This window comes from Sabethes cyaneus, chromosome 3, assembly GCF_943734655.1.
Source record: "Sabethes cyaneus chromosome 3, idSabCyanKW18_F2, whole genome shotgun sequence".
NCBI classification, from domain to species: Eukaryota; Metazoa; Arthropoda; class Insecta; order Diptera; family Culicidae; genus Sabethes; species Sabethes cyaneus.
Window position 1 is genome coordinate 207,725,844 of NC_071355.1, and position 15,157 is coordinate 207,741,000.

Sequence of the window (15,157 nt, forward strand, 5' to 3'; positions counted from 1 at the left end):
ACTATTGATTTTAGCGTGCCTTTCTGATTGTGAATTTTCTAATTGCCTTTCGGTCCTACATTTGATTAAAAAATACCGGTAAGGGCAAATACTAATATTAACACAAAAATGGTGAATTTTTAGGAATTTACCTAGCTTAACAATAAATTTAAATATTTGATCAATTTCTCCCCAACATCAATTATAACCATGATCCGAATAGAGGCCACCAAACACCCGCTATCCAACGACGACGCTTTCGGCATCAAAACGGTACAGCAGCGACGCATGCGTCGCGATATCGAGCTTCTGTTTTCCAAATCACTTTCGACATGCTTGTTATTTGTCGCATTCGACACGTTTACAGCACGAGGATTCACATGTACAGTACATATACCACCGGATGGTACATGGTATACTGTGAAGCTCGGAAAAGCTTATCGTGCTTCCGAGCTCTCGGATACTGCCTCACTAGACGAGTCGCAGTTTCTTTTCAGTCCTTCAGTGAGTCAGAGCGAGTTCTGCAGACGAGTTAAAGGTTAGTCCATTTTAAGGCGAAAAACATTTTCGTTTCAGTGTTCGTTTGTGACACATTCAATTTGAAGATTTTATCATTGACCACCCCGTAAAAGTTTCTTCGACACAAGTTTGAATATCGATGAAAATGGTTACCACTTTTGAACTCAAGGAAAAAAGAGTTTACCAACAATATCGATTCGTTCGCAAGCTGACGTGGACAAGAAGCTAGTGGTTGAAAATGCTACGAGGCCGACTATTTTTTCTTTCTTTAAAATTCATTCATTACAATTTTACCTATGCAAACGTCTTACAGTTTTATAAAAGTCAATTGTGCAAGGTATTAAACAAACATATGTAGGACACAAATGTGAACTAGTTCCTGATAGTTGATCACGTCATCACATCTTGCAAACTATTGATTACTACCACCCACATCGTGCTGTCATCGTTTCATCTCCGTGGTCTCGAATATTTGAACAGGTGGTGGTGGTGGTGCATGGTGATCGGGAAAAATCATTATGTTTTCGTGCAATCAAGGAATGCTGAGTTGCTTAACAGGTGGTGATATATAATTGATTTTCCCAGTACCCAGTACGAATTGGTTTCCTTGCTGCAGATAATATGTTTTGATTGGAAAGGGAAACGTCAGTCGGGCAGACGGCGACTGTGTTTTTTAGCGCGTGGATTTATTTTCATTGATAACGTGCGCTGCCTAGTTTTCCATTCATAAGCCTTCCGTATGCGAGTCAATGCAGCGTTAACGTCATCAGTTTGAAAATGTTACGTATTACAGATTTAGCATCTGCCACTACAGATGGAAGTATGAATTATGGAGTGCATCTGATATGGGAGTTGTTTGTTTAAATTTTATTTATTGGGAGGTAAATGTTGAAAAATAATACAGATTTTTTTGATACAATTTTTCCAGCAATTGCTACCAAGAATTGTCCACGCTAATTATCACAAGCTGTCGCGTTCACAATCAACATTTCGCCTACATTTAACTATTTATTGCTTTTGAGTTGCACTTTGATTGTCAATATGTTTTAAAAAAATATTCAATTTTCACGTTTTTCCTTGCAGAAACACGTCACGACAAAACCTTCATGTGCAAAAAAAAAATGTTTCTTTCAAAAAAATTCAAAATTTTATACGAAATAATTTGTGCTTGCGATTGCTAAACTCGATATACAGGTCGGACTCGATTATCCGGGTGAAAAAAAAAATGTTTCAAGCAGTCGTGTCCATTCAACTCGAGTCACTCGACGTCAATTTTCCAGTCGTCTCAGAAGTCACAAATCACTTTCGACCTTATCGAGCCATCTTGCACGTTGAGCCCCTACGTTCCTAATACCGGTAGGGTTGTTGCAGAGAACTGTTTTCGTCGCATCCTTATGACGTGTCCGGCCCATCGTAGCGTACCGACTTTTGCCAGATGTACGATGGAAATTTCTTCAAGCAGTGCTCCGCCAAATATCGTCCGCAGCACCTTCCACTCGCACACGGCAAGGGCCTGAATAGTGATGTCCGTAAATCGTTCGATTAATTCAACTAATCGAATAACACAAGGAATATTCGAATAATTTTTAATCGAATACTGCCAGCAAAAGTAGTTGAATTAATCGAATAGTTCAAAGAGTACTTACGAATAATACCCGAATAAAGCTCGTTAATCGTTCATAATCGTTCGATTAATCGAATTAATCAAAGAAATATTCGAATGTTTTTAATTGAACACCACTAGCACGAATAGTTGAATTAATCGATTAGTGCAGACAATGCTCACCGATTAATCGGTATTCGAATAATTGAAAATTTCGAACATCACTAGCGCCTGAATGTCATCCCAGAGCAGCAAAGCAGTTTTGTACATTGTCAGCTTCGTACGGCGGCGTATGTTTCTTTTGCGAAGGGAAAAGTAGGCCCGATTTCCGGCTTGAATGCACCGCTGGATCTACTTGCTACTGTTGTTGTTCGCGATCACCAGCGATTCCAATTACACGAATTAATCTACCACTTCTAGTTCGTCGCTGTCAACGATTATCGTCCGTGGAGACACGCGTTTGTTTGGTGAAAATCGTGCCCCCCGTTTCGATGCCCGCTCATCGGATCACTCCCTCAAGAGCGATGTTGAGCAGCATGCAGGATAAGTCGTCACCTTGTATCAAGTCTTGCCACGTCTTAAAGGGACTCGAGAGTGTTACCGAGATGCGCACGAAACACGTCACTCGATGCAATGTAGGTCTCATCCGTTTATCCAGAAAACCGTGTTCGCGCATTATCTGCCATAGCTTGTCGCGATCGACTGTATCGTATGCTGCTTTGAAATCAATACAGGTATAATGCGTGGGCACGTTGTACTCCCGACATTTCTGCAAGATTTGCCCGATGGTGAAAATTTGGTCCGTAGTTACACGAGATCCCCTGAAACCCGCCTGATAATTCCCTACGAAACCTTGTGCTATCAGTGACAGCCAGCGTAACAGCATTCGGAAAAGGTCCGTGTAGGCGGAGTTTACCAGCATTATGTCACAGTGGTTGCAGCAGTCGTGCGTCGTGCGAATCACCCTGTTTATAAATGGGATAGATCACTCCTTCCATATATTCCTCCGGTAGCTTCTCCACCTCCCAAAGCATGAAAATTACCCAGTGTAAAGCCATTGCCAGCGTTTCTTGGCCATGTTTATGCAGCTCTGCCGGTAGGCGGTCCTTACCAACGACTTTGTATAATGTAATAAGATGTGATAAGACAGAGAAATCCGCACATGGGCGACTGCCTGACTTCCCTTTGTACACTAAAGGCAGTATCCGTAAGCACTTATTATGTCTGTAAACCGTAAACAAAACAATTCTCATCAATACAGTGGACTCTCGAAAAAGTAAATCGAAGTGGGATTGGGTCGATTAACTTTTCGGAAATATTAATTTTTCTGAATAGTCATTAAAAAATTAAAAAAGTCATTGTCCAGCAAAATCGTATTCGATGCACAAAACCAGCCGTACCATTTTGGAGGCGATATATGTGCGGAAGAATAATTTTAAACGGTTCACTTGTATAGGTATTTCAATACGACAAAATCGGTTAAACGCGACAGCTATACAACTTTGTGCTGAAACTCCTATGTTTGTCAGCTATTATCATTCTAAACGATGGAATATCAACTTGTTCCCGCTTTATTAGCCTTTATTTACGATTCTGAAATTGTTAGAAGATATTTACGATTTTCGTTCATTTAAATACGAGTTTGTGCTGGCTGGGTAAGGACTTGAAAAGGTTTTTGTTAGAAAAACTTTTTTCCCTTGAATATGCCCATTTAGTGATGTATGGAAGTCTTGTAGGCTATGTAATTATTTATTTTCAAATTCATCGGAACAAAATTCATCGATTTCTGAGATTGTCTTTTTTTGGAAAATCGATTTTTAGTTCTTAAAACACCTCTGTTTTTCAGTGATAGAAATTTATTTTTATTTTTTTCAGTGTTTTTTATGCAAATTTATAAGATTTTCTAAAAGTCGCCCATAGATCATTTTGTTGTAGGTCCTATAGTTTTCAAGTTATACTTTTTATTAAAAAAGAGAAAAAAATAGAGCCCTTTCCAAAAGTCAGTCTAGACCAATTTTGGAAAAACTGAGTATACAAAGTTGTTTATTTACATGAACTCTTTACACACAAAATCTGAGAGGGTACTGCCAACCTCATAGATGAATTGGCGTGAAATCACTTCCTAAATTTGCGTCGAAACAGCTAACATATGACATTTTTCTGTAAAAAATAATAATAGGACTTTCAAAGCAGTGAAATTTTTTGGCGGCCATCTTAGATTTGGTCATCATATTAGATTTTGGGCCATGAGCGCACCAACCGATTTTAGTTTTAAGACCACCATTAGAAAGCTGAGAAAAAATGTTATGAAATGCTTAACTAAATGAAACAACCAACTATCTGTACAGGGATACCTCGATATAAGACAATTTGTTATTTCAAAAAGTTGTCTTATATCGAAATTGCCCTATATTGAAACATGATTTTTACCTTTGTTATACTAGGTTTTTCAAAAAATTTGCATTAGGGGTCGCCTATTTTATTCTGTGTTGTGTGTTTACGTTTTTTGAACTATTTATTATTTTTTGAATTGTGAGTGTTCTACAATTTTTAGGGTTTAAGGAAATAATCAATATCTTCATGGCGCCGATTTTGGAATGAAAAATTAGCTATGGTATCGTTACCAGTCATGTCAAAAGGGTTTGTTCGATATAAGACAAGATAAGATTGTAGTATATCGAATTGTCTTATATCGAGGTTGTTTTATAACAAGGTTGTCTTATATCGAGGTATCCCTGTAGTATTGGGGGCTCCGTAGCCGCAAGGTTACCGAGTCTACTTTGACAAGCGAGTGGTCGTGGGTTCGAATCTTAGTAGAATCAAGCCATTCGATGTCAAGTGACTTTAGCGGCGTGGAAATCCAAATGGTGTTGGCGTCGAAGAGGAACTGAATATATTTTGATATGCTCGTGACATGTGACAACGATGTAAGTCGCAAAATAAAACGACTAATTGCAGCTGCGAATTGGCCTTTACGCAGGCATTACATTTTGTAGTCCCGTAGCTTGCAAAGTCGCGTAAAACAGACGCTCTAGAGAACACTAATCCTCTCGGTGGCCCTTTACGGACATGTATCATGGACGCTAAAAGAAGCTGATCGACGAATGCTTGGGGTTTTAGCGTAAAATTTGGCAAAATCCAAAATGGAGTGTAGCGCAGACGCATGAACCACGAGCTATATTAAGAATGCAAATATGCTGTTATAATGAAGATAGTACAGTGTGACAGTCTGCGCTGAGTTGGTCACGTGTCTAGAATGCCCGACGAAAGAATAGCCAAAAATATTTTAAGCAGAGAATCAAGAAGAGGCCGTAGACTTCGAAGTAGACATCGCACTGATAGATGTGCGCTATCGAGGATGATGCACGTTCAGCTGATGTTCGAGGGGTTTGAAGAAAGGTAGCCCAGGATTGAGTACTGAAGGACCACAATTCATTCGGCGCAGGAAGTAAACTGAGTATGGAGCTTAAGCCGACAGTTCAATATTTATAAGTAGTCAAAAAACTGCGGATGAAATACTAATTCTACTTTTAAATACTCAGAATTGAAGCTGATAATATTTTCGGAGCTTGAACCCCAACAGCTCAACTTAAATGATTTCATTAATCATGGGGCCCCAGCAATTGAACATTCGTGAGTCGTAGAAAGAGTTTAACTGACATAAAATTTTTGGAAAATCTTATTTTATGTAACAACGAAATTTTTACTGGGGCCCACCGGGCATTTGCCCGGTTGCCCGGTGGGCCAGTCCGCCCCTGCACACTCAGACGGTGTAGTTTTCGCCTGGTGAGACGGTGCAGAATCTTGTTGGAAGTAGTATGGTGCATTCTTGTCGTGTTTTTTGACGATGGGAAGCAAATGGTTCTTTAACACATTACCGATGTATTATTTAGTGTTGATTTTAATACCAGGTTCAATGAATAGCAATGGAACTTTTAAATTTTTGGAGAAACATCCCCATACCATTATAATGGAAGCATTCTGGAACCTTTGAACAACTAGTTTGCCCCGAAGAATTGTGGTGTTGTGGTGATCCTGTAGCAGGATCCTTTTTTCGTCTGAAAACAGAATTTCACAATCACTGTTCCGCTTTTCAGTCAAACCGTGCATCCGTTTTTAAAATGGAATCATTCAAAGATAATCTTTCAAAGTATTCTTCATGATTGACTACGAAATTTCCAGTTCCTTGGCTATCTTACATCCAGACTCGTCTTGTTTCCGTGGTTTCTCTCAAACTCGTTTGATGGCTTCCGGTGCTTACAGTCTGTTTGCGGTCAGGTTTGGGCAGTATTTTGCAAGTACGGGTTCTCTTGTAAGGACTGTATCGAAAAGTCTTTAGCAACATCTATTCGTGAATAAAAATGAAACACGATTATTATTTCAATTTTTGTTTTCGGTTTATTGAAGATCAGTACGACTTGAAACAATAACATGACTTACATTAGTCAAAATTTTCGGTTCTAAAAAATAAGCGCACTTTTGATGAAACTCCTCCCAGCAAATTGTGCACAGTAGCTTTTGTGCATTTTCTGGATGCTGCTGTTCAATTTTTCTTGCATTCCTCCATGCTTTGGGTAACTGTTTCTTTCCTCCTGAAGATCCTCTTCACAATCGACCAGTAACGTTCAATTGGTCAGAGCTCTGGACAATTTGGTGGATTGATGTTTTTCTCGACGAATTGGATATTAATGTCTAAAAGGCACTGTAGTACAGGCTTAGCGCAATGTACATCTGCCAAATTCGGCCAAAAGAGAGGGGGATACTGATACTGTTTGTAGAGGGGCCACAATATTTTTTACAATTATTCATGTTTGTAAATTTGAGCATTTATTGCACACATTTTGTGAAGAAAATACGCATCACAGACCACACGTACAAAAAGCATGCCATACTAAAATCTTCTGTCTAAACTTTTCCAGCGTATTCGTACTGTCTGTATCGTCCACTACCTCGTTCGCCGATCTTCATAATCTACCGGGGGGCTAACTGGAACCAGGTTTTCTTCCGGACCAAGGCAGATCCTTCAAGGATAACTCTAGTTTATTTATCGATGATATTTTTACGCTTGTGCACTTTAAACCGTTTTGCGATTTGGTTGATAAAAATACCGTTTTCAGTGCACCAAGTGTGCAGATTTTTTTTCTGTTTGCAAGATCAATCCGAGGCATAGCGAAAAGTAAGAGAATAATCGAAATCGAACTCTTTTTAGATATTTAAACAAACTTTTGCTTGCACGCACATAAAAATTACTTCGCTTATTTTTGAGTAAAATCATTTTAAAAGTTGCTAATTACTTTTCGATACAGTCCTTATCGGTTGATGGTACAAAAGATGAAACTTTCATTTATTCCGAGTGGCTTCAGCTTCTTTAAAATATCACACTGTCGAAAATTTTTCAAAAACAGATTTATCACAAGTTACATTTTTGCATTCATGCGTTACACTCTAAACGAAAAACATGCAGACACATCTGTGATTAACCAATTTTTAATTAAATGTGTCCAAAAAACGAAGCGCTGACAGTTATTGCGACCTACCCCGTGTTTGAAAGCTTTGTTTTTTTGTCTTTAGACCACTCTCTACTGTTTCGAGGTATTGAAAGTGTAATAATCATTTTTTAACCATTTTCAACTAATCAAGTACAAATAAAAAGCATAGCTGTGAGTTTTACCGTCTTTAGACATTTCCCTTCTTTATCGACAGACTTCACAGCCGGCTGTTATAAAATTAGCCTTACAAATAAGGCTGTTTAAAAGGTCCCAATATACGAATAACAACAAAAACAATGGGTATAAAAGAGTTAATATTTGAAAAGCACGTGTCAATAGAAGCCCCGTTCAACGAGAATTACTCTCTACGACATAATTCACAAAAGAAAACCATTCTGGTACGATAACAATAAATCAATCATATCGGAAAAATATTAGCTTGGAAATCAATTGATAACTAATTATCCTTACCTTCTATCTGAATATATTGTTCAGAAAAGTTGTGGGTGATAAAATATTACGTCAAAGTAGATATTAAACTTTTACGTTTATCAATACGAAAAAGGCACAAACAGTGCACAAACAGTGCAGAGCTACTAACTTTTTTCACCTATATTGCTATACATATGGACTAGTATATAGTATAGACTTAAAATGGCCAGTACATCTCTAGTTTACAACCAAATGAAATCAAATTTTAAGAAAATGAATAGAAAATCAACTCAATGTGTACAATGTACTTCAATAAATGTTTCTTGTTTTTGTTTTCCAGGACTAAACTAGGTGCGCCCGTGTGCGAGCACCTCCAGATGTATTTCTTTTTTGTTTTGGCCTCGCTGATGGCTGCTTGTGCCACACCGGTGGCACTAGCATACCTATCAGCGGGCTTGAAGGATCAGCTACTGTCGGACGTACTGTTGCGTGAGATCGTCGATCGAATGGGCAAGGACATAGCCGAGGCGGCCGATTCGTATATTGACCCGATGGATGAATTTCCCGGCCGGCTAGCCATGATGGCACGAGCCAGCAAGGATTTGGAGTCCGAGCAACTGGACTACGATGCGCTGCTTGATGGTAATCCGAATCCGTCAACGCGAGATCAGGAGTACCTGCAGCACAGCTCGCTGTGGGGACATCAGTACGTGTCAGGTGGAGCCGGAGAAGGGCCACATCGTCCGAAACCACAGGTGAAGACGGACGCTAGCCTTCCCGCGTACTGCAATCCACCGAACCCATGTCCGGTAGGTTACACGGAAGACCAGGGTTGTACGATGGATTTCGAGAATACCGCAGCATTCAGCCGAGAGTACCAAGCAGCTCAGGATTGCATGTGTGACGGTGAACATATGTTCAACTGTCCATCCCAGCCACAGAATGAGGCCAACTCACAGATGGATTCCGATTTGGAGAGTTTCATCGCTCGTCAATTCCACACCCAGGAGCACAAGAATTTGGTTGCAAAGAAGTTTCACGTCAAAAAGGTAAGCTGAGGCCTTAGGGATCTTCAACGTGTTTTCAAATATTCCATTATATTGCTTTTGTTTTTCAATCCTAGAACACTAATCCGTTCTTGAAGGGTGAAAAACTTCCGATCGCAGCGAAGAAAGGTTACAACGTGCAATCCTAAATTCCACGAGTAGGTACGGCATCCAAACAGTGGCCGTCAAATGACAAACGAGACTACCCACCACGCAACAGTACCAACAGGATACTGACGGAGACGACAATCTGGCACACTTAACAGGACTACGGCACAATATATAGGTAGATATATGCGTGTAGCTGTAATTTACCAGACAACTAGTAACTAGCGCAGCTAATGGTAACCGTTATATAGCGAACACAGTTTCCCATACACAAACAATCAATGATGCAGCCTACGATACTTCAAATGAGATAAATCCAACTATATTTTCCCCAAATACCACTACTTCAACAGGTGCATTCTTTCAACCAGTCAATGACTATTTAAGCGAATTATTCCTTATAATGCTTAAAAACCAAAAAAAAAAACGCTTTCTTTCAAATAATCGTGATTAAATCAACAATTATCCATATAATCGATGAGGTTCGGCATGATAAAAAGTTCATATGATAATATCATTGTACTAATCGGATTACAGTAATTGAGAAAATGAGATTAAGTGCTGAAATTTAGCAAAAATCTGGCGGTCTTAACGACCAAAAATGTATTAGGTTGCCCCAAATTCCCCAAAAAATTTTTTGTTCGATCAACAGCGGATCCTGTAACGATTGGGTACAATTTATCGAAACAAGTAAAACATACAATGGAAATGCAAAAGTGACGCCAAGTTTGAATTTCCCATTGGTGCACAGGAGCCGCAAGCATGATCCACAGTTTGAATGCCGCGAAAGCTACGTTCAGATGACGACACTGAAGCAAGGCGGCTTTAATGCTATAAAAAATCGTGAAAGAAGCTCTCCGTTCGATATGAACACACATACACACAATCGTAGACATATCATGGATAAAGCTTCGTTTGAGCATAAATTGTATAATATGTGAACTGATGATACCGCCGAGCCGGTGGAATTTCTCTTTCCCAGTAGTTGATGCTTTTTGGACACTGCTAAAAATCCTTAACATATTGGGAAAAGGTTCGATCCGCCGCCGGAGATAATCGTACAACATAACATTATGGCTATATTGATTCGTTTATATAAACGTAGCGAGCTGTAAAAAGCTTTAAAAACCCTTCTTAAATACTAGAATATAAATATACAAAATGAGGCATTTATTTTATCAAGATACTCTTGAATCCAGATGTAATGTATATGAACTATAAGTTACAAAATTACAACGATGAAGTGAAATCACCTTCATTCAGACACAGAGAACAAAGAAAAACATAGATGATAATGGACAGAAAAAATCTTGTTTGAAACCAACAGAAAATTTCGACCACAACCAAGTCAACCACAACTGACTAGAAATTTGACTATAACTTCTTCGCGCGAGTGTGTATGTTTCAAGACTGGGGGCCTCTGGTTTGCATTTACATTGGCCGGAAAAAACAACAACAGCCTAGCCAGTTCTGAACTGGCTAATCCAGTCAGTCCAACATCCACTAATCGAACCAGAGGTCAGTCAAAAACGTACAAATTGTTATAATATAAAATAGGTAATAACTACCTTGAACAAACTTAAATATAATTAATATGAAAAGTGTTTTCAACAACAATAGATGACGAAAATCTGCATTTAAAGTGAATAACGGGGAGTCCTCCTCGCGGTAAACGAGATGACAATATTTAACGCAGCCAAAAACCTGTGAAACGTCAAAGGGAATGTGCATTGTGTAGACGTGAAGTCAGAGAAAGTAAAAAAAGTGAGAGAGAAGAACAATAGCTAAACCGCTTCTAGCCGATTAGCAAAATATGAAAATCTCCACGAACTGTCGTAGAGAATCTAGTGCATCGATAAGATCAGACAAGAGCAACAACAAAACAATACAAATTAATCCTGTAAATGTAAATTTCACTAAAGAGAGCAACAACTACTTAAACAGTTCTTGATGTTTTAAGATCTAGTAATCATAATGACTATCAAAAATTATATATTTTTATTATAAATGATCTATTTTAAGTTTTTTTTAAAGAATATACTGTTTAACAAATAGTTTGGTTCCTTGAAAAACTTTAATCAATCAATGAGTATAAGTATAATTGATAAAAAAAAAATTAAATAATCCCTATATTACCCAATCCACCACAATTCTGGTAATGGGAACCGTAAATCGGAAGTATACACAAAAAAAACAAGAAACGTATTATCCTTATCCATAAACGCAACGTTTTAAACCTAGCCAATCAAACAGCAGCATACTATATTCCACACATTTATGACAGAATAGAAATAAATACAATGAGTGTAGTATTTCTGCAAACTGATGTGTTTTGTTACTTACCAACGTGTTTTGATACTTATCACCGGTCGCTTGAATAGTAGAGCAAATAAAGCTGGCCGCTTTCAGAAAGCGTAATAACATTATACCCGCAGGTTGGATTTGATTCGATTTTTGTGAATCAGAAAATCTTAATCTTTTCTTCATCTGTTGACGTTTTTAAAAACTTAATTGGATTCATCGCAAAGGACTACAGGGTGGAACGGTACAGAAATTTCTTTTTGAAGCTCAATGATTACCTAACCATTAGGATTCCGACAAAGCATAATAAGCAATTTATATTGATCAGTTTCTCTTTTCAAACAGTTTTCTGAGTTTTCTTGTGGTTCGTAGTTCCGTCGATTACATTTTTGATTTGGACGCGGATAGGAAAGCGTGTTCTGGCCAAAACAGCACGGAGCAACTATGTTTAGTCGGAAAAAGGCAACAAAGTATTTTTTTTTGCAAACATTTCCTTACATAAATATTTTGATTGAAACTACTAGTAGTCAAGCTGAATTCATTTTTTAACCCATCATCATCGGTGCAAATCGCCATCTAAACCATGTGTTTTTCAAGGATCTATGACAACAGTCGTCGTATGTCCAGATTCCAGCCGGGAGAGGCGCTTAGAGTCGATAGGATCGTAGCACTTACCACGAAATTGTACTGTACTTTTAACAACTGGCTGCGAAGGCTGTCGTATAAAAATAGAAGGTCACGTTTCGAGGATGGAATGTTTGCACCTACGCTTTGCTTTGCTGAGTCTTTCCTTCTCCGGAAACCGTGTAAAACTCTTGATCTGTAAGCTGCTTGAAATTCACTTTTACCTTAGATTATTAAAGAACGTAGATACGCTACACTTCGCAGATTCAATCGTCAGTAAAGTGGCTCCTGACGGCAACAGGGTTTGCTAACCTGTCATAGTGTTCGTAGAGCATTTTCATAGGCACACGTTTGACAATATCATCTGTCACTAACACTTGTGCAACATGAAAAGGCGATACAAAGCCTGTGATAGTCGAGTACACCCTAAGGCACAAATCTTCCACATGATTGTGAGGAACGTGCTGCTCGAGCCAAAGATGCTGATACCTGATGCTGATACACCCTACCGAACAGTGAGTGGTCCGAAAGGGCCAAAAGTGGAACTTTTTTCCTAGAATCTTTTGCTTTCATTTTATCATTTACGCCCTTCAGCACTTTTGTTCGTATGAATATCCCCCTTAATATAAAACTGCCAAAAGTTAGTCGTCGCTTACTATAATGAAAATAAAAAAATAACTTTTTTAATTACTTTGCCGAAAAAATTAAATTTCTATCTTTATCGAGTATTGAACTATAGGGCATATTCTTTGAAATTTCTTTAAAAATTAGTTTTTCATTCTTAGCTTTCGTTAGTTGCATTTTACAAGAACACATTGTTCTAGGAAATTATTGAAACACTCAAAATGTACGTTTTTGCACAAGACCGCAAATCTATGGGACTTTCACTTTCTAAGCTATCATATATTCAAGCTTTAAATTTCCATAGCTTCACGAGCCCTTGGGGTAAAATAGCGCAAGTGGATTTATGAAATCAGTGCTTCATCTTGAAGCTCAAGCCAAGTACTATAAACTTGTATGGGTTCCGGTTGTCCCCAACCACCCAAAAGAGAGTACGGCAAGCATGTTTTATGTGTTTCGCGTTCGCTATAAGCTCGATACCCGTCCATTCTTTTGTGTTAGTAAACAGACATTTGGTTTCTTCGGCAAAGTTATAGAAAATATAAAGGCAAACAACTTTGCTGAAGGAATGACATTTCTATCTCTATCGACTGCAGAGCTATAGAGCATTTTCCTTCGAAATTCTTTAAAAATTAGTTTTTCATATTTAGCTTATGTTGGTTGCATTTTACAAGAATATATGGTTCTAGGCGATTATTGAAAGACTCAAAATACACGTTTTTGCTCAAGATTGCAAAACTCTAGGACCCTTCCTTACAAAGTTATCGCTCTTGACTCGTGACGTTAAGGAAAAATAAAGTTTGAATAAGCGATAATATTTACACTCCCATTCAAAATAAAATTTAGAAGCTTACTCAAAAACGCATATACCATAGGTAACGAAAACAGATCGCTATACCCTCTGACCCAGAAGACTTCAAATTGAAAGTAGAATCCTTCACCTCGACATTTGACGATGCTAAATTATTTCTAAAAGAATGTGGAAACGGAGTTTGAAAGAATAATAATTTTTGGAACCAGCATAGATTTATCAAGGATCACCAAAGCAGAGGTTTGAATTATGAACCGGTTTTTCTCATCAGCTGCTGCACCATTTAAACAAATATTTACCTCTCATAGATCGATCAGTTTTGGGGAGTCGCCTAATTCCTAATAAAATTGAAGAAACATACAAAAAACATTCGAACTACTAAAACGGGTGCAGAAGAAATAAACACTAAGCTGGATCCTTCGGTGGTATCGACCTAATCGAATTTGCGGAAATTCGACGTGATTTCGGAGTACCGTGACCGCCCCTAATTCTGCGCAGCTCCTAATTCTGCGCAGCTCCTAATTCTGCGCATTTTTCTTTATATGAGTATTTTTCAACATTGTGCATAACTATGATCATTGCGTTATTTTTTTATAAACGTCTGTTGAATATTACGCCATTATTCACTAACGGGCCATAATATTTGAGAGCGAAATAATTTAAAGTGAAACTGAAAGTATTTTATATGGCAGAAAACATCGTCGTTAGCACCAAAGCTAAGATTGTCCTTCTAGAAAATTAACAAATTTATGATCGAAATTCTTTGCAATGATCAAATTACCCAGCATAATTAGAAAGAATAATTAGTTTTAGTCATGTTTTAGACAAAAAGAGTGATTGCATGCATTGCTTTCCTTAGAAAAATGCGATGCAATAATGCGCAGATTTAGGCACACATTTTTTATTCATGTGCCAAATTCTGCGCAGTAATGTATCCTACGAAGAAATCGCGAAAGAATACGCAACCTCGCCCAAATGGCTGAGGTATAGAGGCATGAAAATTCAAGTAGAATCTTTAACTTACATTGATTGGCGTCCTGTGGCGTCCTGTCCTGGCGTCTCGGGGTCCGAACCTACGAGCGCCAATTCATGAAACCATGTGTTCTATTTTTTTTTTGTTAATGTCCAACCTCATGGGGCTCTCAGAGAGTGGGGAAGTGGTTTCTATATGAAAACACAATTTTTAGTATTAGTCTACAGTGTAATGTTCAGTATGCAGAAAACCCGAATCAATTCGTCCTTCACGTTATCGAGAATAAAATATTAAAATGAGGCAATCAAAATGATAACAATATTCCTTTGCCACCCGGACAGCACAAGAAGGCCGGATCATGGATTCAATTATGGTAATGGCTAATGACGGATTTTTTTTGTGTGCTTTCAGCGTATAAAGACATAAAAAGCATGGCAAGAGTATTTATTTTCACTTTTTGGGTGCGCAGAATTAGGAGCAAATATGCGCAGAATTAGAAACATGAGCAAGAAAGTGCGCAGAATTAGGCACCGTGGATAAGTTTATAAAACGAAAAAATACTCAATTATTGGTCGACTTATAATTCCCATATTTTTTACCAGATATTATAGACCGTAGCACTACACGTTGCTGCTATCCACGTTGTTAATT

The 15,157-nt window shown here is 38.2% G+C and overlaps 1 protein-coding gene across 2 annotated transcripts; it reads left to right on the plus strand.

The window, feature by feature from the left end:
* The first annotated feature begins 450 nt into the window (after positions 1-450).
* Positions 451-11,109, plus strand: LOC128741534 (uncharacterized). 2 transcript variants are annotated; one of them, XM_053837419.1, is made up of 3 exons: positions 451-517; positions 8,363-9,071; positions 9,146-11,109. In XM_053837419.1, the coding sequence occupies exons 2-3, from the start codon at positions 8,400-8,402 to the stop codon at positions 9,215-9,217; spliced, it is 744 nt and encodes a 247-aa protein (XP_053693394.1). In that variant the 5' UTR covers positions 451-517; positions 8,363-8,399; the 3' UTR covers positions 9,218-11,109. The 2 variants fall into 2 exon arrangements, with proteins under 2 accessions (XP_053693394.1, XP_053693392.1); XM_053837417.1 differs by lacking the exon at positions 451-517 and adding an exon at positions 977-1,056.
* The last annotated feature ends 4,048 nt before the right edge of the window (positions 11,110-15,157 follow it).